At 40.1% G+C, this 25,440-nt stretch overlaps 1 protein-coding gene across 10 annotated transcripts in view; it reads right to left on the bottom strand.

Annotated features, from left to right (window-relative positions):
• The window catches only part of DLGAP1 (DLG associated protein 1), a gene marked incomplete at both ends in the record, with an annotated part of 372,344 nt that overhangs the window by 48,387 nt on the left and 298,517 nt on the right, over window positions 1–25,440 (bottom strand). For all 10 annotated transcript variants that reach the window (XM_081262743.1, XM_081262741.1, XM_081262744.1 and 7 more), the window contains 2 exons: window positions 12,496–12,587; window positions 20,428–20,798. In XM_081262743.1, the coding sequence (XP_081118869.1) occupies window positions 12,496–12,587; window positions 20,428–20,798 (463 nt within the window). The remainder of the gene's footprint in view (window positions 1–12,495; window positions 12,588–20,427; window positions 20,799–25,440) is intronic.

Below are 25,440 nucleotides of genomic sequence, written 5' to 3'. Positions count from 1 at the left end.
GCCTGGGTTCAATCCCCAGTACTGCAAAACAAACAAACACACACAGGAGAAATGTTTGAAGTAACATATAAGATTGAGATGACCTCTTATTTTTGAGGAAAATGTAGTAAGATTGCTTTCTTAAAACTTTAAGAATTTACAGAGATTTCTTTTTGTTTGTTTTGTGGTACTAGGGATTGAACCCAGGGGCAGGCACTCTACCACTGAGCTACATCCCCCTTTTTATTATTGATTGATTGATTGATTGTGGTGCTGGGGATTGAACCCAGGGCCTTGTGCATGTGAGGCAAACATTCTACCAACTGAGCTATATCTCCAGCTCCCCTTTTAATTTTGAGACAAGGTCTCTCTAAATTGCCCAGATTATCTTTGATCTTTCGATCTTCCTGCCTCAACCTCCCGAGTGGCTGGAACTACAGGCTTGTGCCACCATGTCCATCTGAGGGACTCTTTTTGGATACTTTAATAGACTAGGAAACATTTATGTAGAGTATCCTACATTGTTCTAAAATATTTCCATATATCAAACAACACCTCCCAGGAAACACACTAAGGTTAATACCATTATCCACCTCCCCTTTCTAAAATGAATAAACTTTATTTTTTAGAACAGTTTTAGGTTTGCAGCAAGATTGAGTAAAAAGTAAGGAGTTTCTGTATACCCCCTCCTCAGACACACACATGCAGCCTCCCCACTACTGACACCTCCAACCAGGGAGGGACATTTGGTAAGATCCATGAACCTTCATTGACACATTACCACCCAAAGTTCATGGTTCACATTAGTGTTCACCCTTGATGGGTACATTTGATGGGTTTTTAAATTAAAAAAATTTTTTTAAACATTTGTTCTAGTTAGTTATGCATGACAGTAGAATGCATTTTTTTAAATATTTTTTTTTAAAGAGAGAGTGAGAGAGGGGGGAGAGGGAGGGAGGGAGGGAGGGAGGGAGGGAGGGAGGGAGAGAGAGAGAGAGAGAGAGAGAGAGAGAGAGAGAGAGAGAGAGAGAGAATTTTTAATATTTATTTTTAGTTCTCGGCAGATACAACATCTTTGTTGGTATGTGGTGCTGAGGATCGAACCCGGGCCGCACGCATGCCAGGCGAGCGCGCTACCGCTTGAGCCACATCCCCAGCCCAGTAAAATGCATTTTGACACATTGTACACTAATGGAGCACAACTTCTCCTTCCTCTGGCTGTACATGGTGCAGAGTCACACCAGTAGTGTAGTCACACATGTATATACACAATGGAGTACTGTGCAGCAATAAGAAATGACAAAATCATAGAATTTGCAGGGAAATGGATGGCACTAGAGCAGATTATGCTTAGTGAAGCTAGCCAATCCCTAAAAAACAAATACCAAATGTCTTCTTTGATATAATGAGAGCAACTATGAACAGAGCAGGGAGGAAGAGTAGGAAGAAAAGAGTAACATTAAACAGAGACATGAGATGGGAGGGAAAGGGAGAGAAAAGGGAAATTGCATGGAAATGAAGGGAGACCCTCATTGCTATACAAAATTACATATAAGAGGTTGTGAGGGGAATGGGAGAGAAATGAATTACAGTAGATGGGGTAGAGAGAGAAGATGGGAGGGGAGGGGAGAGGGGATAGTAGGGGATAGGAAAGGTAGCAGAATACAACAATTACTAATAGGGCAGTATGTAAAAATGTGGATGTGTAACCGACGTGATTCTGCAATCTGCGTTTGGGGTAAAATTGGGGGTTCATAACCCAGTTCAATCTTATGTATGAAATATGATATGTCAAGAGCTTTGTAATGTTGTGAACAACCAATAAAAAAATAAATTAAAAAAAAAATAAAAAAAAAAGGTAATAATGTCCATCTCATTCCACCATCCTTCTCACCCCCAAGGCCCCTCCCTTCCTCTCACTCCCCTCTGCCCAATCCAAAGTTCCTCCAGTCTTCCCTACCCCCTGCCCCCATTATGGAGCAGCTTCCACTTATCAGAGAAGACATTCAGCCTTTGGTTTTTTGGGTTTGGCTTATTTCGCTTAGCATGATATTCTCCAGCTCCATCCACTTTACCTGCAAATGCCATAATTTCATTCTTTTTTAAGGCTAAGTAATATTCCATCATGTATATGTACCACATTTTCTTTATCCATTCATCTGTTGAAGGATATCTAGGTTGGTTCCATCATTTATCGATTGTGAATTGAGCTGCTATAAACATTGATGTGGCTGCGCATTCAATAGGTTTTGACAAATATAGCATAACATGCAACCACCATTGTATATCATATAGAAGAGTTCACTGCCCTAAAAATACTTTGTGCTCTGCCTTTTGTCCCTCTTTTCCCTCAGTCCTTGGTAACCACTAGTCTTTTTTACTATCTCTCTAGTTATGCCTTTTCTTGGAATCAACAATACGTCATCATTTCATATTGGCTTATTTTGCTAAGGAATATGCATTTAAGTTTCCTCCATGTCTTGTGTCTTGATAGCTTTTTTTTGAAAAGCACCAATTAATATTTTCTCATCCGTTTGTACTGTAGTTTATCCATTCACCTACCAAAGGACACGTTGGTTGCTTCTAAGTGTGGGTATTGTGAATATATCTGCTGTCAACATCCATGTGGAGGTTTTTGAATGAATTTAAGTTTTCTACTCATTTAGTTAAATTCCAAGAGCATAACTGCTGAACTGAATGATAAGACTGTTTAGGTTTGTAGAATCAATCTTCCCAAGTAGCTGAAGCACTCGGCTTTCCCGTCAGCAGTGAATGAGTGGTCGCACTGCTCCACAGCCCCATTAGTATTTGGTGGTATCAGTAGTTTGGATTTTGGCTCTTCTAATAGGAGTGTAGTGTTATCTCATTTTTGTTTCATTTTACAATTTCTGAGTAACACAACATTGGACATCATATTCTCTCTAACTTGCCACGTATCTATTATCATGGGTGAGGTATCTGCTCAGGTCTTTTGTCTATCTACTTTTCAGGGTGGTGGGGATTGAACTCAGAGCTTCACAAATGTTAGGAAAATGTTATACACAGAGCCACACTACCTTGACCATTTTTAATCAGGTTGTTCCTTTTCTTATGGTTGAACCTTAGAATTTATTTGTATATGCTGGGTACAGTGGCACACACCCATAATCCCAGTGGCTGGGGAGGCTGAGACAGGAGGATCGCAAGTTCAAAGCCAGCCTCAGCAACTTAGTGAGGCTCTGAGCAACTTAGCAAGATCCTATTTCAAAATAAAAAAAACAAGGGGCTGGGTATATAACTCAATTGGTAGAGTTCTTTCCTTGCATGCATAAGGCCCTGGGTTCGATCCTTAGCACCTAAAACAAAACAAAACAAAAAAACCCACTCAAAAAAAAAAATGAGCTGAGGATGTGGCTCAATGGTTAAGTGCCCTGAATTCAATTCCTAGTACAAATAAATAAATAAATATTCTTTTTTTATTTTAGATAGCAGTCCTTTATCAGATGTGAATTTTGTTTTTGTTTTTATTTATTTATTTATTTATTTTGCAAATACTTTCTCCTCCTCTGTGACTTGTATTTTATTGTCTTTGGTTTCAGAGAGCAGGAGTTTTTAATTTTTAATTTTTCTTTTCTCTTTTTTTGGCACTACTGGAGATTAATTGGGGGTGCTCTATCACTGAGCTACTTTTTTTTTTTTTTTAAATTTTTAATTTTGAGGCAAGTTCTCACTAAGTTGCAGTGGCTGGCCTTGAACTTGCAATCCTCCTGCCTCAGCCTCCTGAGTGGCTAGGATTACAGGCGTGTGCCACCACCATGCCCAGCAAAAGAAAGTTTTCATTTTAATGAAATCTGACTTATCAACTATATTTGCCTTGGACCATGACTTTCATGTTGTATCTGAAAAGTCATCATTAAAATCAAAGTCACCTGAATATTTCTTCTATGTTATTGTTTAGGAGTTTGATAGTTTTCTGTTTTACTAGGTCTACAATCCATTTTGAATTAATATGTGTAAAGGTCTGTGTCTAGATTTACCTTCCGGCATTTGGATATCCAGTTATTCTAGCATCACTTGTTGAAAAGACTATCTTCCCTCCATTGTACTGCCTTTGCTCCCAAAGATCTGTTGACTACATTTATGTGAGTTCCGTGGGTTTATCTGTCTCTTTCATCACCAGTACCGCACTGTCTTGATTACTATATCTCTACAGTAAGTCAGGTGATGTCTTTGTTCTCCTCTGATACTAAGTTTGCAATTTTGGATCTTTGTTTTATTTGTTTGTTTGTTGCCTAGGAATGAACCCAGTGGTGCTTAATCACTGAATCACATCCCAGCTCTTTTTATTTTAAGACAGGGTCTCACTAAGTTGCTTAGGTCCTTTGCTAAATTACTGAGGCTGGTTTTGAACTTTCAATCCTCTTGTCTCAGACTCCCGAGCCTCTGGGATTATAGGCATGTGTCACTATATCCAGTCAATTCTGGATTTTTTGGTCTCTCCATATAAAGTTGAGAATCAGTTCCTTGATGCCCATAAAAGAGCTTTTTATGATTCTGACTAGGTTTGGATTGACTCTACAGATGAATTTTGGAAAAACCAATATCTTGACAATATTGAGTCTTCGTATCCATGAACATGGAATATCTCTCCCTTTATTTATTTTTTCATTGATATCTTTCATCAGAGTTTTGTAGTTTTCTTCATACACTTCTCATACATATTTTCTTAGATTTATACCTAATCATTTATTTTGGGGAGTTCTAATGTAAATGTCAATGTATTTTAAATGTTAAATTTCACTTGTTCATTGCTGGTATATAGAACAATTATTGACTTTTATAAATTAATCTTGTATCCCAGGACTTTGTTATAATTGCTATTAATTTCAGGATTTGTTTGTTTGTTGTTTCTTGGTTTATTCTTTTGGATGTTATACACAGATGATGTCATCTGTGAACAAAAAAGTTATATTTCTTCATGCTCAATATATATAGCTTATTTCACTTTCTTACTTTAACTGCATTGTTAAAAAGTAGTGAGAGGAGACATCTTGCTTTGTTCCTGATCTTAGAAGGAATGCTTGAAGTTTCTCACCATTAAGTATGATGTTAGCTGTAGGTGTTTGTGCCTGTTCTTTATCAACTTAAGGAAGTTCCACTCTGTTCTTAGTTTGCTGAGATTTTAATCATGAACAGGTGTTAGATTTGTCCCCTCATTCTGTAAATATTGATGCAATTGTGATTTTTTTCTTTAGCATATTGATTTGATGGATTACACTAATTGTTTTTCAAACACTGAATCAGTCTTGAATACCTGAGATAAATCCCAATTGACCCTGATGTAAAATTCATTTTATACATAGTTCGACTCAATTTGCTAATATTTTCTTGAGGATTTTTTTTATCTGTGTCGATGAATGTTGCTGGTCTGTGTTTTTGGTATTAGAGTAAAGCTGGCCTCATAGGAAGAGTTCACTCTGCTTCTATCTTCTCTAAGAGATTGCAGAGAATTTATATAACTTTTCCATTAAATATTTAATGGAATTTGGCAGTGAATTCATCTCAGCTTGATGCTGTTTTGGAAGATTGTTAATTATTGATTCAATTTCTTCAATATGGGTAGGCCTATTCAGATTGCTTATTTCTTCTTGCATGAGTTCTGATAGATTATGGCTTGCAAGGAATTGGTTTCTCTCTCCAGGTTATCAAATCTGTGGGCACAGAGTTGTTCATAATATTCCTCTATCATCCTCTTAATGCCCATAGGAGCTATAGTGATATTTCCTCTCATGTCTGATAGTAGTAAGTTGCATCTTCTCTGTTTTTTCTTAGCCTGGCTACAGACTTTTAATTTTTAAAAACCCATATTTTGATTTTGTTGATTTTTCCCTATTTATTTTCTGCTTTCAATTTCAGTGATTTCTGTCCTACTTTCTGTGATTTCTTTTCTTCTATTTAGTCTGAATTCAATGTTTTCTAGTTTCCTAAGTTAAATAATTGATTTCTAATCTTTCTTCTTTTAATATTTACATTCAATGCTAGCAATGTCCCTCTAAGCATTACTCCTACTGCATCCCATAATTTTTAGTGAGATGTATTTCATTTTAATTTGGTTCAAAATATTTTAAAATTTTCCTTATGTTTCTTATTTGATCCATGCATAATGTAGAAGTGTTTTGTTTAATTCCAAGTATTAGGGGCATGTCCAGCTGTTATTGATTTCTAGTTTAATTTCATTGTGGTCTGACAGTAGAGAGTGTATGATCTATATTCTTTTTAAATTTGATAAGATGTATTTTGTGACCCAGAATGTGGTCTGGTCTATCTTGGTGATTATTTCAATGTGAGCTTTAATCCAAAATATAATCTACTATTTTTGGTGAAAAAGTCTATAGAAGACAGTTATATCCAGTTGATTGATGGTGCCATTGATTTCAACTATATTCTTATTAATTTTCTGCTTCTGACTCAGTCCATTTTTGAGAGAGGTATTGAAGCCTCCAACTACAAGAGTGGAATCATCTATTTCTTCTTACAGTTCTATCAGTTTTTGTCCTGTGTATTTTGAAACTTTGCTTTTATGTGCATACATATTAAAGATCTTTGTCTTCTTTGTGAATTAACTTTTTTTTTTTTTAGAGAGAGTGAGAGAGAGAGAGAGAATTATTTTTAATATTTATTTTTTAGTTCTCGGCGGACACAACATCTTTGTTGGTATGTGGTGCTGAGGATCGAACCCGGGCCGCACGCATGACAGGCGAGCGCGCTACCACTTGAGCCACATCCCCAGCCCGTGAATTAACTTTTAATTATTAGGTTATGCCTCTCTTTGTCCATGATGACTTTCCTCATTCTGCATTCTGCTCTGTTTAAATATAGCTACTCCTATATTCCTTAGATGGTATGTCTTCTTCCATCCATTTACTTTTTAATCTACATGTATCATTATATTTAAAGTGAATTTCTTTTTTTTTTTAATATATATATTTTTTTGTTGTTTAAAGAGAGAGTGAGAGAGGGGGGAGAGAGAGAGAGAGAGAGAATTTTTTTTTTTAAAGAGAGAGTGAGAGGAGAGAGAGAGAGGAGAGAGAGAATTTTTAATATTTATTTTTTAGTTTTTGGCGGACACAACATCTTTGTTTGTATGTGGTGCTGAGGATCGAACCCCGGTCGCAAGCATGCCAGGCGAGCGCACTACCGCTTGAACCACATCCCCAGCCCATAAAGTGAATTTCTTATGGACAACATACAACTGTGTTTTGATCCACTCTGACAATCTGTCTTTTTTTTAAATTAATTTATTTTTTTTGAGAAGATTATGCTATGTTGCCTAGGCTGGTCTCGAATTAGGGGGCTCAGGTAAACCTCCTTGTCTCATCCTTCAGAAGAGCTGGGATTATAGATTTGCAACACCGCACCCAGCAACCTCTGTCTTTTAATGAAGTATTTAGACTATTTTACATCTAAAGAGATTTTTCTTCTCCTCCTCCTCCTCCTCCTCCTCCTCCTCCTCCTCCTCCTCCTTCTTTTTCTTCTTCTTCTTCCTTCACCAGGTTTTTTTATATAATACACACACACACACACACACACACACATTTGAATACTTTGTCAGTTATTATTTTGAACAAATTTATCTATTAGATCAATGAAGAATAAGAAAAATATATTTTGAAAAAATTTTAGTTCCTGACCTATATAATTTTCCTTATGTCAGGATAACTTCTCGCAAGGCAGGCCCACTGGTGACAAAAATTCCTTCAATTTTTATTTGAGAAAGTCTGTATTGTACTTCTCCCTCCCCACCTTTTTTTTGGGGGGGCGGGGTCGGGTACCAGGGATTGAACTCAGGGGCACTCAGCCACTTAGCCACATCCCCAGCCCTATTTTGTATTTTATTTAGTGACAGGGTCTCACTGAGTTGCTTAATGACTCACCATTGCTGAGGCTGGCTTTGGACTCAGGATCCTCCTGCCTCAGCCTCCCAAGTTGCTGTGATTACAGACGTATCCTTCCCCTTTGCTTGTTAAGAATTTTACAGAGTACAGACTTCTAAGTTGGTGTTTTGTTTCTGTTTGTTTGTTTGTTTGTTTGTTTGCTTTTTCTTTAAACCTTTCATTCAATTCTTGTGTGGTTTCTATGGAGAGGTCCATTGTAGTTCTTATCCTTGCTTCTCTATAGAAAAGGTATAGATAAGGTGTCCTTTGTCTCTAGCTTTTTTTTTTTTTTAAAGAGAGAGTGAGAGAGGAGAGAGAGTGAGAGAGAGAGAGAGAGAATTTTTAATATTTATTTTTTAGTTTTCGGCGGACACAACATCTTTGTTGGTATGTGGTGCTGAGGATCGAACCCAGGCCGCACGCATGCCAGGCGAGCACGCTACCGCTTGAGCCACATCCCCAGCCCTGTCTCTAGCTTCTTAAAAGATCAATTTTCCTGTTCTTTGATTTTTTTTTCAAGTTTGGCTATGACATGGCTTGGTGCAGATTTTTGTCACTGTTGTTTGATTGGTTTTGCATTTATCTTGCTTGATGTTCTTCCTGGATCTTGGTTTGATGTCTGACATTTTGACTAATTCTCTGTCATTATTGTTTCAAGTATGCTTCTGTTCCTTTCCTTCCCTCTGGTAGTCCTCTCCCCTGTACGCTGCATCCTTTGTAGTTGTCCCACAGTTCTCCCATAGTCTGGTCTGGTATTTATTTATTTATTTTCCAGATTTTTCTCTTTGCTTTTTTAGTTTGGGAAGTTTATATTATTATCTCTTCAAGCTCAGAGATGCAGAGATTATTATTATCCTCAACTTCAGAGATTAGTGTCCATCTAAGGAGCACTTTAAAGACATATTCTCTCTCTCCCCCCCCACCCCGGCCCTTTTTTTTTTTTTTTTTTGGTGTTAGAAATTGAACCCACGGTCTCAGCATGAACTCTACCACTGAGCTACAACCCCTGGCTGACATTCTTCTAACATTTACTTTTTCGTAGGGGAGGAGTTCTGGGGATTGAACTCAGGGGCACTCAGTCACTGAGCCACATCCCCAGCCCTATTTTGTATTGTATTTAGAAACAGGGTCTCACTGAGTTGCTTAGCACCTCACTTTTGCTGAGGCTGGCTTTGAACTTGCAAGCCTCCTGCCTCAGCCTCCCAAACAACTGGAATTATACGCGTGTGCACCGCCACACCCAGCTTCTAGCATTTATTTTTGATTCTTCCTTAAAATTTCCATCTTTCTGTTTACATTATCCATCCATTTTGTATGTTCTCTATTTCTTTCATTAGAGCCGCTATCACATTAACCATAATTTGAGAACAAAAATTCCTGGTCTGGTAATCCCAGCATTACTGCCTTATCAGACTATGGCTCTGATGCTTGTTCTATTTCTTCAAATGGCGTTTGTTTTTGTTTTTTATTTTGTTTCAAATGGAGTTTTTAACCTTGTAGTATACCTTATAATTTTTAAAAAAGTGAACGTGATGTGTTGTGTGAAACAAACCTTGGTAGGTAGGCCTTTAGCACTGTAGGGCTGAGGTGTGGGGAGGGACTGAGTCTCATTTTGCGGGGAACCCTGTCCCCTGGACTGCCAACTGCACTGGTTACTCAGCTTTTCTTTTCCTTTACAGGGGACAAGGTGGCTAATGGGGACTAGAGTTGGACTATCCCTTTCTCTGTGTGGAGCTGGGGAAAGTTGGAGCTGGGTGCTCCCTTCCCTCAGGTGGATTATTAGGCTCTGATGAAAGCCCAGCAGGCAAAAGCACTGGTAAAATAGTCTGTGGGGGGTGCAGGCCTTGTGGAGAGCAGGGTGCTGGGCATTCAGGATGTTTTTTTCTCCTCCCTGCTTGCTGGAAGAGCAAGGGACTGTCCCCTCAATGCCTTGAGGTAGGCTCCCTGGGGGCCTCCCCTTGACTGGACTCCCTGGAATTTATAACTCCCAGGATCGTAATTCTTCAATTACAGTGTAGATTTCCTCTGGTTGCTGCAGTGGTTTCTGCCTGTTGGTTTCTTTTCCAGCAAGTTGTGATTTTCTCTGTTTCTCCAGCCTCTAACTTTTTTTTTTTTTTTTTTTTTTTTTTTTTTTTTTGAGGAGGAGGGGGCCGGGGTGATTTGCTCTGTGACTCCCTTCTCTCACATATACAAGAAGACTTGTTGATTTTTCAGTTTGTTCAGATTTTTTACTTGTTATTAGGATAGAATGGTGACTTCTGAGCTCCTGATAGGCTGGACTAGAAATGGCCTGTTATCCCCTCTTTACACAAAAGGAAGCCATGCACAAAAATATGTAGTCATTTGCTCAAGGGCACTCAGCTAGGAAGGGGTATATCCAGGATTTGGGGATAGGTGTTCTGGGTCAAGAATCTGAGCTCTTAAGCACTATAACATTGAGAAAAACAAGCAGGTTGGAATGTTGGCAGGCAGTTGGAAGAACAGGGGTTCTTACCAGGAGGAGATCATTCAGGTCTTCTAAATTCATACCACACACACACACACACACACACACACACACACACACACACTTGTCAGGGCTGCAGTACAGCTCACGGGTAGAACACTTGCCTAGTATGCTTGAAGCCCCAGGTTCCATCCCCAGCACCACATACACAAAAAATAAAATATTTAATAAAGGAACACATGTTTAGAAGGGTTGGCATAAAAATAATGCTTACTAAAATTCAGATTTAAAGTCAGTAAGTGAATATTTTAGAGTAAGGGGGAAAAAAAAGAAATGAAAACTATCATTTTTACATATTACATTTCAACCCTGGTCCATGTGAATGGATATTATGCATTGAATCTTTTCACTTAACATTGTATCATGGTGATTTCCTTTTTTATAAATGACATTTAATGGTATCGATTAAGCTGCATAATAGTCTAGCTTGTTGATGGGCTAAAAATTAAAAGCCTGCTATTGTTGTTTGATACTTGATAATTAATGTATTTCTTTTGCAGTGATAATGTTCCACAATTGTGTCCTGCCCGTTGAGTGATTTCATTGGAGACAGCCCCATCAGTATGATCGATTGGGTCATGTGTATGCATAAATGTATAACTATTCACTAATGTTTTGGGTCCCATTAATTTCCACAAGGGCTGTACCAATTTTCTAAGCTTCCAGCATTATATAATTGTGTGTGTGTGTGCGCGCGCGCACGCGCCTCTTAGATAAAAGTACAATCCCAATCAATATCAGGCATTCTAAAAGAACACTGGGCTGGGTTTATATAGCTCAGTAGTAAAGAAGTTGCCTAGCATGTGAAAGGCCCTGAGTTTGATCCCAGCACTGAAAAAATAAAATAAAAAAGATAGGACCTCTTCTATGAATTAATGGAAAAATGTTTGACTTTTGTGTGTGTGTGTGTGTGATGGAGATTGAACCCAGAGCTACATCTCCACTCTACCACTAAACTGCACCATAGCCTGATGCCTAACTTCTTTTTAGTTTACATATGTGGCTTTGCATATAGGAATCATTCCACTGATATTTATTGAATGGATATCTGATGGATGAATCAATGAATGACAACCAAATAATAATAATTACTACTACTACTAGTACTACTATTTGGTACTGGGGATTAAACCCAGTGGTGTTTTACCACTGAGCCACATCTCCAATCCTTTTCAGTTTTTATTTTGAGACAGGGTCTCACTAAGTTGCCTAGGGCCTCACTTAGTTGCTGAGGCTGGCTTTGAACTTGGGATCCTCCTGCCTTAGCCTCCAGGGTCACTGGGGTATAGGTATCCATAACCACACCTGGCCCAAATGATTCTAATTAACACACAGGAAGTTAATGGTAAAATTGAGATGAATTCTGATTCATAATCAATGCTCTTTCTTCTACCATAACTCCACTTTTACTTCATTCAGCCAGACTTTACAATATAAGCAAAGCGTAGTGCTGAAAGCTGGGTATTATTATAAATAGAGCGCAATGCCATTTAGAACCTCAAAGTTCAACTGAGAAACTCACATACCTTTCCTTCAAAATCTCATTTGTGAAATGAAAGGGCTAGCTTCAGAAATCCCTTCCAGATCCTGAATTCTGTGATCTTATGAAACCCTAAATGTCCCACTTTAGGTACTAAGACTTTAAGCTTAGTTTAAAGAGCAATCTGAAGGAACTGGTGGTTTAGGATAATGATAGGGAATATTCTTTTTTTTTTTCCTTCTCTTCATTCATTGAGCACATAATAAACCCCAGACACTATTAAGTAGTAAGAAAAAAATATATAAAGAAATTTGGCAAATCCAACATACTATATGCATTGTATTGTACCGGATAAAAGTACAATTCCAATCTCATTTTTTTTGTGTGTGAATATGATGCACTTAAACATCGATTCTGATGAAAACTTAGATGGAGAAGTATCTAGAATGAAGCTTAAGAGGGAATCAGCTAATATTGGCCTAAGTTTATTCGTAGTACTCCTCCAAACTAGTGGAGCCTTGGAGAATATTGACTTGTGTAGGTTTATCATGGGGACTAATAATTTCATCTTAGTTGCCAACACCAAGACAAGGAAAGATGAACACATATGGACTCACCACTTCTCCTCTTCTACTTGCACACCCACGGACTGGAACTTGCTGGGTGCTTTATTCTCTGCTGCTTTGTCAGGTTCTTCAGCATCATCCACCTGCAGAAATCATCAAACAAATTCAGTTGTTCCAACTCAGTCACCTTGTCTGAAAAACAAACATCTGCAGGATTACTGGAAAATTTTGTGATTCGTAACCTTTTTGTTCAATATTTGTGTACCTGATAAGAGCCATCGCTACTGTAGCTACTGTATTAGCATCACCTTTGACTCTGCTGATCTTAATACAATGCAATTTTATTCATTCCCAAGGTGGCAGATAAAGGTCTATGATTCCTCCATGAATTTCCAAGTACAAGTGTCCCTTGGCATCCATAGGGGAGTGGTTCCAGGATCCCCACAGATACCCATCCAAATCCACAAATGCTCATCTCCTCTATAAAATCACATTGGTATTTGCATAACTTATGTGTATCCTCCCATATTTTAAAAATCATCTCTAGGTTACTTATAATGCCTAGTACTATGTAAATAGTTATTGTACTGTATTATTCAAGAGAATCATGAAGGGAAAAATGTCCGTGTTCAATACAGATGCTTTTCTAAAATACACTTTTGATCTGCGGTTGCCTGGATCCATTGATACAGAGGGGTGACTGTGATTAATTACTTCTGTGTACTGCACTAGAAGGTAGTGTTACTTGGAAATGTGTTCTTGGAAGTTCTAAATTAGCAGATTAAATACTAATAATGGAGGCAAATTGCAGGCTGCAGTGGTGCCCGCCTGTAATCCCAGTGATTTGAGAGGTTGAAGCAAGAGAATCTCAAATTCAAGGTCAGCCTCAGCAATTTAGCAAGGCCCTGAGCAACTTAAGAGAGACTCTGTCTCAAAATAAAAAATAAAAAGGGCTGAAGATGTGGGTCACTGGTAGAGCACCTCTGGGTTCAATCCCAAATACTGGGGGTGAGGGCATATATACATATATGCATATATTCCTGTATATATGTGCATATATGTGTATATATGTGCATATATTTATGTCTGTATATATATATATATATATATATATATATATATATATATATATATATATATGGTGATAAGATAAATCTAAAAACATTGGGAAACTTACATTTTCTACACTATATATAAGAAAATGTAGGGCTAGGAATATAGCTCAGTTGGTAGAGTGCTTGCCTCATATGCACAGGGCCCTGGGTTCAATCCCCACCACCACACACACACATACACACAAAAAAAAAAAATTTTAAATAAAGAAAACATAAGTTTCCTAGTGTTTTTGAATTTCTTGTTTATAGGATCTCTTTTATGAACCTAAATCGTTTTTCTGATAAATGCACTGCAAATATTTTTTCTCAGGTGATCTTTTGTCATTTAAACTTTGTCCTTGATCTTATTACATATCTAAATCTAGCTTTTATGGTTTGGGAAGGACTTCCTCACTCTGAACATAGTTTTAAAAGTTCGCTTGTATTTGTTTTTATACTTTCAGGTTCTCAAGGTGTGTTTTGTTTTGTTTTTTCCATATTTAGTTCTTAAATATCCACCATCCTTACGTGTTTGCCTGTAAGATGTACATAGACATCTAACATTCCCTGACCCACTTGGGTCACCAGCTAATCTTATTACTTACTTTATTTATTACTTAATTCATCTTTTAAATATATTTTTATTTTATACCATGCTTTACCCACCTATATTTGCGCATACATTTTCATATATATAGAAATTTCTACACTCAGATCTCTTTACGGCTATTGATCTATTGGCTTTATTGCCCCTCCCTCTCTTCTTCCTAATTTTGTAATCAATCTTGATATATTCCATGGTAAGTTTCCTGTAGTTTTTCTTTCTTTTTTTTTTTCTTCTTCTTTTAAAAAACATAAACAGCTGGGCACAGTGGCACATGCCTGTAATTTCAGCTGCTCCAAAAGCTGAGACACAAGGATTGCCAGTTCAAGGCCAGCCTCAGCAACTTAGCGGGACCCTGTCCCAAAACAAAAAAATAAAAAGAGCTGGGGATGTGTCTCAGTGGTAAAGCACCCCTGCATTCAATCCCTAGTACCTCAAAAAAAAAAAAAAAATCCCAAAACAAAACAAAAACAAAACCATAGGAATTATTAACTTCTTGAACATTGGGAAAACCTTTTCTGTAAAATCATCAAGTCTTTACAGTATTAGACATCTTATCTTTCTTTTTTTTTTTTTTTTTGCAATTTACTCTGAGGTTTCTTCCCCTAGATTTTACACTTTCTCTTGCATCAGTATTATCAATTCACACATATGTTTATTTAATTTGACTTAAAATTTGCCAACATTAAATTGGCACCAAGAATCTTCTGTAGTTTTGCGGGGAGGTCATATTCTTTTCTCATTCCAAATACTGTTAATTGACATTTTCCTTCTCTCTCAGTCAGACTTGTCTATTTATTTGGTCTTTTCAAAGAACTGACTTTGGTTTAATGTTATCTGTTCTGTTTTCATTATCGCCATTGCTTTGTTTTGTTCTTACTGCACTCATCTCTACTTTCACTACTAGTAATGTCTTCCTTTTAATTTGCTTTTCTTTTTCTGGCTTTTTGAATTGAATGTTTAGTTTATAATGTTTCTTCCTTTTTTCTTCCTTAATTTCAAAAGAACACAGGGCTGTGAACTTTTAGATGACAGCTCTGGCTAAACCCTACAGTGATTTACAGGATACTTGTCAGTTAGTTCACAATAATTTAGAATTTTAACTCTAGTAGTGTTATTTAGATGTTTTAATACTTTCAAATAGTTAGATTTTGTGATTGGTTAATTCCTAGTTTTAATGCACAATGTTTGGAAAACATGACTGCAATAATTATTTTTTTTTTGGATCTAATGAAATGAACTTGGTAGGTTCATTAGTTTTGACTTACATCCCCGCCCCCCTCACCATCTCTTTCCAAATACACATTGATGCTGATTTCAAGGACATCAAAAAAGAGAAGAAAAAAGAAAAAAAAAGTACAAGGCCCAAATGCAATGCACCTATTACCTGCAATTTCCTTTATTGTTTCAAGTCAATTGGGAGTCAGAGAGAAGGTGACCTTTTTATTTTCAAAGAACTTTTTAAACATCATCTAACAATCCACTTATTTGGGTGATGTTGTTCTAGGGAAGATAATTTGTCAGAGACAAGTTTCATCATTTGCCATTGTACTTCTTCTTCACACAGGACATAAATTATGTCTCAATGGACAAACAGTAAAGGAAATGAAACAGTAAATCTTAGGAGTGCCTCCCAAATAGGCTGATGTCCTTTTACTTTTTAATTTGAAGAAGGAGAAAGCAGTTGTATTTTGTATACTGTGAACAATGAAGTTTAAAGCTCAGTTATTCTTGCTTTGCAACATAAATTAAGGGATGACAGATGTCACACATATCTAGCTGTAGAGAAGTCAGACTCCCCAAACTAGCATGTAAAACTCATCTGAAGTTGAACTCCTCTCAAGATGGGAAGGCAGTGCAACCATCTGTTGCCAGTGGTCATTTTGGAGGGAAGTGGAGCTAGAGTAGGAGTTGGGGTGGGGAAGAAGAGGGGGATTTCATATTTTGTTCTGTATACACTCTATCGTATAAATCATTTTGCTTTTTTTTTTTTTTTTTTTTTTTTTTGGTAACAGGGGATTAAACCCAGGGGTGTTTTACCACCAAGCCACATCCCCGGTCCTTTTTATTTTTTATTTTGAGACAATGTCTTGCTAAGTGGCTTAAGATCACTCCACTGAGAAGGCTGGCCTTGAATGTACAATCCTTCTGCCTCAGCCTCCCAAGTCGCTGAAATTGTAAGCATGTGACATCATGCCGGCTCGTTTTGTAATTTTAAGAAAAAAAATTGCTGGGTTTGGTGGCACATCCTGTAATTCCAGCTTGGGAGGCTGAGGCAAAAAGGATCAGGAGTTCAAAGCCAGCCTTAACAATTTAGTGAGGCCCTGAGGAACTCAGCAACTCAGCCAGACCCTGTCTCTAAATAAAATACACACACACACACACAAAAGAAAAAGCTAACAAAAGAAGGTGGGGGTGCTGGAGTTGTGGTAGAGCATTTGCCTGGCATGTGTGAGGCCCTGGGCATATAAATAAATAAGTAAAATAAAAGATCCATTTATAACTAAAAAATATTTAAACAAAAGAAGGTGGGGAGAAACTTCTTTCCTGTATTCAGTAGTTTTTTGTGGATTGAACCCAAGGGTGCTTTTGCACTGAGCCCTTTTTATTTTGAAACAGGGTCTTGCTCAATTGATGAGGTTGGCCTTAAATTTAAGATCCTTCTGCCTCAGCCTCCCAGTCACTAAGATTACAGGTGTGCACCACCAGGTGCAGCCCTGTTTCCAACTTCTGTGGCACCTCCCTTCCCTCCACCTGAGGGTGTCTACGGCTGCAGCCTCCAGCCCCCTTCAACAGCCCAGCTCCAGCTGCCCTGGGCTCCCCAGAACTCCAGCTCCAGCGGTCATGGCTGCCCCAGTGCTGTGGGCACAGGGCCTGTTCCAGGGCCTTCCTGCTTAGCTTAGCTCCTAAATCCTGGCAACCCCATCTTCCCCCTGGTGTTCCCCTGGTTCTAGGAATGGTCACCATTACTGTATCCCTTTACTGCTCTCAGCCTTGCCAGATCTGTGTAACCAATTGTGTGCACGAGGCAGGCTTCCATTTGAAAAATGAGCCTGGCTTCTGATTTCCTGAATAGGATTCTAACCAATTCCACATGGCTGGACCCGTGTAAATTAAAAACGCTTTTAGGATATCGGCCAAACCAGAATGCTGCAGCCTTACACCATGCTGCAGTATCAAAATCACCTCCAGAATGCAGAGAAAATAGAAGAAAAAAAAAAAGAAGAAGAAGAAGAAGAAGCAGGGCCTCAAGGGTGAGAATGGAGTCTTCTGGGTTCAAGCCTCACCCCATGTACCCAAACTGCCTGCTCATCTGCATCAAAATATTGGTGTCTTCCAAGCTTGAGTCAATGCATGTGAAGTTTATCTCTGTGATTCTCCTTCTTAAATCCAAATACTAACAACTTTTTTATTTTATATTATTTTTGTGGTGCTGGGGATTGGACCTGGGCCTCATACATTCGAGGCAAGTGCTCTATCAATGAACTACATCATCAGGCTAAAAGCCACGTTTCACATATGATATCTAAGGTAATCAACTTAAATTTCTGAAGGGAATTTCAAAATTTTCAAAAGAAATTGCAGAACCATTAAATCTCCTTAAAAAATTGAGAAAGTGCTGGGTGTGGTGGAATACATCTGTAATCCTGGCAACTCTGGAGGCTGAGGCAGGAGGATCCAAAGTTCAAGGCCAGCCTCAGCAACTTAGTGAGGCCCTAAGCAACTTAGTTTATTTGGCTAATGGTGATTATAAAGGAGGATAATATTAATAATAACAACTAAATCTAATATTTGTTAAGCCCTTATTACAGCATGTACTATGTTTAAAGCCTTATCACTCAATTTTTACTATATCCTATAAAGTACCAAATGAAATAAGAACAATTATTATTTTCATTTACCAGATGAGGAAACTGAGACCCAGAAATAATTGGCTTAAGTTCATATAGGTTGTAGAGTAAGTGGTTATAATATCAGCTAGTAGGTGTGTAATAAATTAAAAGTGTGAGGATAAGTTTGGAAACCCTAAAGAGGTAAAGGGGTGAGAGGGAGTCCAATATCCTAATGTCATGTATTTGGGGGATTAGTTTTTTTTTTGCTTTGGGTACTGGGGGTTGAACACAGGGGCATTCAGCCACTGAGCCACATCCCCAGCCCTATTTTGTATTTTATTTAGAGACAGCATCTTACTGAGTTGCTTAGCATCTCATCTTTGCTGAGGCTGGCTTTGAACTCGAGAACCTCCTGTCTCAGGCTCCCAAGCCACAGGGATTACAGGTGTGAGCCACCACGCCAGGCTTAATACTCTTTTTAATTATGCCATTCACTGGCATTAAGTACATTCACATTTTGTGCAACCAGCTCTATTATCCATCTCCAGAATTTTTTCATCAGCCTAAACTGTAACTCTGTTAGGGTTAAAAAATAACATTAAGCCAGGCACAGTGGCACACGCCTGTAATCCCAGGGGCTCGGGAGGCTGAGACAGGAGGATCACAAGTTCAAAGCCAGTCTCAGCAAAGGCAAGATGCTAAGCAACTCAGTGAGACTCTGTCTCTAAACTAAATACAAATAATAATAAATAATAACATTAAACAATAACACCTACAGAAAGCTAGATTTTTGAAAACTAGATCTTCCAAATCATCCTATGAGGAAGAGACAAAGAAACTGAAGCTCAGAAGATTAAATGGTTTGCCCAGGACCACACAGAGGGCCAGCATCTGGCCTTCCCTACTCCTTAATCCTTGGGTGATGGGAGGGGATTTGGCTTCTGGGGGAAATAGAGATGTGGGCAGCTGGCTGGCTGGGGCCTTGCCTCCTCCTGTGTTATCTACTCCCAGGCATCACTGATCCAAGCTCTTTTAGGAAGCTTGACAACTTGTGCTATGGTAACCTAGAGGTTATAAAAAGGCATTTGACCCGTTGCCACTAGAGAAAGATTAATTGCCTTTTCAAAGTGAGCATTGCGGAACAGATTGTGAAAATACATCAGCAATTGTAGGAAGGTACCGTACGCCTGGCTTTTAGATGTACCTAGAGTTGGTTCAGTGTGGATTAGAGGCCAGTGAACACCTGCAGAATGAGATAGCACAACAGAGATGGAGAAAAGGGATGAATCTTCTCTGATAGAAGGTAGTCTTTCTTGTAGGGTAACCAGAGATAAACATGTGAAAAAAGATAAGACTGGCTGGGCACAGTGGTGTACGCTTGTAATTTCAGTGGCTTGGGAGGCTGAGGCAGGTGGATCGTGAGTTCAAAGCCAGCCTCACAACCTAGCGAAGACCTAAGCAACTTAGCAAGACCCTGTCTCTAAATCAAACAGAAAAAATGGGCTGGCAATGTGGCTCAGTGTTTTTTTTTTTTTTTTTTTTAGTGCCCCTGAATTCAATCCCTATTATCAAAAAAAAAAAAAAAAAAAAAAAAAAAGATAAGGCTGGCCAGAGGTGGTGGCATATGGCTGTAATCCCAGCGACTCTGAGGCTGAGGCAGGAGGATCTCAAGTTTGAGGTCCGCCTCAGCAACTAATCAACCTAGTGAGACCCTGTCTAAAAAATAAGAAAATAAAAAGGGCTGGGGATGTAGCTCAGTGGTTAAGTGCCTGTGGGTTTAACCCACAAGAGGGGAAAAAAAAAAAAAAAACAACACCAGGGGAAATCAGATCAGAACTGTCTCAGAAAAGCAGCCAACAGTGAACCAGCAGAGTGGTCCACCACCTTTATGAAATGTGTGATTAAAGAGCCAACAGGTAGGCTGAAAGTGATGCACGTTCTTTGCTTGTGACGCTGGGACATGAGTTTGGGCTTTCAGCACCACCATGCTCCCAGCCTTACTCTCCCACATCTGTGAGGAGAGATGCGCCCTGGTGTTCCACATGGTGACTCAGCAGGGTCAGACACATAGCAGGGTACTGGATGACCCTGGCTGTTCTTGGCTGTCCACTCCCGTATGAGACTCCAAACGCTCATTAGGAACCGAAGGGCACTGCACTTTATGTGTGACCGTGTTCATGTTCCCTAAATTAGCTGAGGGTTCAAGTCACACATTCAATTTAGAGAATAAAAACAAGAGCTGTCAATAACAACTCACCTCTTCATAATTTGGGTCACATTTACCCATATAGGGAATCCAGAGCCAATCTTTATTGTTGTTGTTGCAAATCTGGTCCTACATATATAACTATAGTGTTGTCAATGACAAAATAATAAACTTCTGGATAGAAAAAAAAATGTGCATATTTCTTAGTTGTGGTTCCCATTTAAAGGGCACAAGGGAGGCTGTTACCTGTATCCCGATAGACAGGCATCGGTTTTTCTTAAAGTCCTTCTTCCTGTCCTCTGTGGTGACTGTGGTTATGGTGGTGGTGGTGGTGACCGCGGCCGTGTTATTGCCCATGTGCTGACTCGCAGGGCCGTGAATCTGGGCGTTGGCGGCCTCGATGGCGGCTGTCAGAGCCTTCATACTGTCCAGGCTTTCTGTGGAGTTGCTGAGTCCAGACTGGCTGATAATGTCCCCTCGCTGGCCCTGTCCGTCCATGTAGGCATCCTGCGCAGACTCTGTGCTACTCTGGGCTGTGATAGAAATGAAAGGTTTCGTGGTAGTTCTGGGTGGGACTGGAGGTGGTGTCTTCTTATATGTTGTAATGCAAGATGACACTGGAAGACAGTGAAAACAGAGACACTGTGATTCCTGCACGGGTCGGCGTTTCTGATCTTGTAACTGACGGCCACTGGAAATCAGGGAACACAAGACACTCTTCAGACACTGGACACGAAAACAAGCCCATGGACAGACCAAGAGAGATCCCTGCTGGGGAGACGGGGGGGGGGGGGGGGGGTCCTCCAGTAGGGGACACCCCCCACACAACTGAGGGGAAGAGATGGGAGAACACCGACCTCTGACATGGAAGTTTCTGAAATGGAAATTGAGAATCATGGGATGGGCCCACCTTAGAAATCTTCAGGCAGCCTGGGCAAAGTCAGGGGAGCCCCTGCTTTCTCAGGAGCACATTAAATATAGCTACAGCTACAAGAAGTCAGTCATTAGAGTCACCCTGGTGGCTGATAACTAAATGCTGAAAGAAGAAGAAAGGAAAGTGAAAAAAAGGCCCATGATCCTGTGTGTCCTAGTGACCATAGGAGGTGCCCCTGGGGGAGGCCTGGCAGCCATCTTGGCTTCCTGTAAGGTGCTTCCTTCTGGCCCCTTCCTCTAGTCCCTGTCCCTCCCTCCCTCCCTCCCTCCCTCTTTCCCTTCCTCTCTTCCTTTAAATGGAGAGGCGCTCATTACACAAACTTTTGCTTTACATTTTTGATTTTCTGAGCACAACTTCTAAGAAGGAATGTGCTGTACAGAAGTCACCTATGGTAAAAATACATTGACACGCTAGTTTGTAAATCAGTCTTTGAGGATGTGTTTGGTTTTTCTGAGCCTCATCCCCAAGAGGCCTTCCTGTAGGCCACTCACTCCATCCAGTCAAGGCCCTGGATCCATGTACCTGTTCTAAGTCCTCCCTAGGCTCCCACTGAAGCATCACTGTCTGACAGTAATATTGAATAATACTGGATAGTTAGCTTTTAGGTTTCCATTTGTAGAGCATGATTTAGAAAACTACAGAATTTTTTTTTTTTTAAAAGAATCATTAAGCTGGTCATTCTGGTGTCCACTTGTAATCTCAACAACTTGAGAGGCTGAGGCAGGAGGATCACAAGTTTGAGGTCAGCTTGGGCAACTCACAAGACCCTGTCCCAAAGTAAAATTTTTAAAATGGACTGGCGATGTAGCTCAGTGGTAAAGTGTCCCTGGGCTAAATCCCCAATACAAAAAAAAAAAAAAGCCCAGAAAACTCTTAAGTCTCCAAGTGGGAATGCCTATCAGTAAGAAACAATTCCTTAAGCAGTTTCCTGGAGACTTTTGTGTAGTTCTCCTAAAAACCAATTTGAGAGTTGGGGGTGTGGCTCAGTGGCAGAGTCCTTGCCTAGCATGTGGAAAGCCCTGGGGTTGAGCCCTGAAACAAAACACCTCATAAAACAATTGCAACTATTTCTCACCCGCCCCTTCCATGTTTTTTTTTTCCCCCCAGTACTTGGGATTGAACAAAATAGACAGGGCTCTCTACCACTGAGCGGCATCCCTAGCCCTTTTTAAATTTTTTTTTATTTTGAAAACAGGGTTTTGCTAAGTTGCTGAGGCTGGCCTTAAACTTGGGATCTTCCTGCCTCAGCCTCCAGAGTGGTAGGCATTATAGGTGTGCACCATTATACCTGGTCCCTTCCATGCTTTTCCACTCAGAGATGAAGTTCCTGTCATTTCCTTGAGTCAGCTAGACCTGGCTACCATGTCCAGACTTGTTGCCTATGGTTCTAGCTGCCACTTGGGCCATCTCACTGAATCAAATCCAGTATTTCCTCAGGCCACTCAAAATATCCTACAATGAACAAAAAGATCCTATCATGCTATCCTGCTCTCCACTGCCCTGTGATTTGGGAATCATTTTCTTAACTAAAAGAGAGAAAGCAGAAGTTATACTGGCTACTTCCCAGAGAGTGCCTGAGAATTGAAATAATAAATCACACAAATGCCACATTACAATGTCACCTATGCTCTCCAGAAGATAGGGGTGTATATATATAAATGGGGTCACCTCTCAGTTACCTAGATGGATGATTGGCAGACTCTCACTCCAAGAAAACCTTCCATTTACACTTACTGCCTGAAACATACACCTTTACCATTTGAACACAGTAAGCACTAACCATCCAGCTTCCTCATTTTTTTTGCCAGGGTGCCTGAGAAGGGATGCCACTAGTGGAAGATCGGAGTGTCCCTGGAGGGCCAGCAGCAGAGAGCCAGCCCAGCCCCAGGTTAGTCCCTTAGCCCTCAGTTAAGCCTCTGGCCAAGTCACGTCCACAGGAATGGTGTTTATCTGCTGCCCCACTCCATTGCATTTCAGGCACTTAACCCATCAGGGAGCTACCTCAGTTTCCCAGGACAGTTTGAAGGGTGGTCAGCCTGCTCAGTCTCAGGTATACACCGGAAGACTCAGAGCAGGTGACAGGCGGGAGGGAGACAGAGTTAGAATAGAATCTCTCTCTATTTGAATCTAATGAAAATACGTCCTTGCGTCACTTCTTCGGAGACACGTCTTTACAATGTGAAACCGTGACCTAGTTCAAAATGGAGTCTCGGGTCATTTGGCCCACTCGTGTCGCAAGGAAGCTAAATAACACATTCCAACATCTAATGTCTGATGTTTTTGATTATTTATTTACTGCTTATCGGTAGCTCTCACCAGTTTCCTCTTTCAGTGTGGATAATCAAAATTGAACAATGCAGCCCATTGTAATACTATTTTGTTTCCTCTGACATACAGAATAGCTCTTGCCACGAGCCGGGCATAGTGACGCATGCCTGTCATCCCACCGGTTCGGGAGGCTGAGGCAGGAGGATCTCAAGTTCAAAGCCAGCCTCAGCAACTTAGCAAGGCCCTGAGCAACTCAGTGAGACCCTGTCTCAATCAATCAATCAATCAATAAATAAATAATAAATAGGCTCGGAATGTGACTCTGTGGTTAAATACTCCTGGATTCAATCCCTAGTGCCAAAATAAGTAAATAAATAAATAAATGAAAAGGAAAAAAAAAAAGTAAAAGAAAAGCTCTTGCCATGATGTGGTCATTGGAGGGAATGATGAAGTTCCATTATTTCTAGTGTGATGGCTGAACTTGGGGACCTCAGCCTCCTGTGTGGTCCATGTACCCACCCAGCCAACTCCAATTTAACTAGTGTGAGGTTAGACAGGGAGAGTGCTGGGGACGTGGCTTTTCCAAAGGCTGGCCCAGCTCCCACACCCAAAGGTCATAAGAATCTGAGATTGCTGCACTTTGGGTAAGGGATCTGAGCAGGGGCCAGGCTCCATCTACCACGGTGTTGTATTAGAGGGGCTTGACAACAAGGTTTGGTGAAGCCTGATGGGATACTGCTGCAGTCAGACTCACAGAAGCACCATCCAGTCATCAAACAGGAATTTAAAAGGACTTTGGATCTTTATGGTTGGTTTTACATTTGGTGCTGAGGAGGGAATCCAGTGCCTCCTACCTGCATGCTAAGCACACACTCTACTAGTGACCTGCACTCCCAGCTGAAGACTGCCTTTCAAAGGAGAGGAAAGGAGATCCAAATCACAACTCACACTTCTTCCTGCCAATTCTTTTTTTTTTTTGGGGGGGGGGGCAGGTATACTGGGGATTGAACCCAGAGGCACTTTACCACTGAGCCACATCCCCAGCCCTTTTCATTGTTTCAGTGAGACAGGATCTCACTAAGTTGCTTAGGGTCTTGTTAATTTGCTGAGGTTGGCCTCGAACTTGTGATCCTCCTGCCTCAGCCTCCCGATCTGCTGGGATTACAGGTGCCAGGTCACTTCCTAATTCTTTGGCACTCCAAGAGTGCTTCAGAAACTCACTCAACTAAATCTCTCAATTTTCCCCAGGATCACTCTTTCCTAGCTTTGTAGGCTAAGCCCTGAGCTCTTTTTTCTAAGGGTATCCTTTCTAAAAATATGACTCTCAGTGATCCATCACCAGGGGTGATTGAGAACCCACCAAGAAGGTCTGAGTACCAGCAGGCAGAGAGAGGCCCACAGAGGGGAAAGACAAGCTAATAAATCTTGCCTGGTCTAAACAGAAAGGGAAACTGAGTGGCTTCTACACGGTAAATGAAATACCTCAATTGTTAAGAGGAACATTCTTAAGAAGAATGATTTAAAAACATAAATGCTCCTTTAAAACAAATGGAACTTGAAAAAGAAATGATGTATTTTAATCATGCTTATTGCTTTTCTTTAACCTGATATGTTTATTTGTTCACTTCAAATAAGATGACTTCTCTTCCTCCTCTGGGTCCTGGCTGAAAGAACTCCTATTGGTCCCTCCCTCCCTCCTACCCTTCCCTCCTCTCTCCCTCCCTCCCTCCCTTCCTCCCTTCCTTCCTTCCATCTTTCCTTCCTTCTATGCTGGGATTGAACCCAGGGGCACTTTACCACTGAGCTACATCCCCAGCCCTTTTTAAAATTTTTAAATTTGAGACAGGGTCTTGCTAAATTGCAGAGGAACTTGCAATCCTCCTGCCTCAGCCTCCTGAGTTGCTAGGATGACACAGGCTTGTGCCACCAGCAACAGGACTTCTATGTATTTGTAAGGTGAGTCCCTAGATACAAAGCTGCAGATGCCAATGACATTATTTTCATTCAGTTCATACTGCAGAGGACAGCACAAGCAGAAGCCGGTATTAACATCTGAT

The sequence above is a fragment of the Spermophilus citellus genome, assembly GCF_964194105.1.
Source record: "Spermophilus citellus genome assembly, chromosome: 12".
Classification (NCBI taxonomy): domain Eukaryota; kingdom Metazoa; phylum Chordata; class Mammalia; order Rodentia; family Sciuridae; genus Spermophilus; species Spermophilus citellus.
Note: the sequence above shows the minus strand (reverse complement) of the source record. Positions and strands in the feature narration are given on the sequence as shown.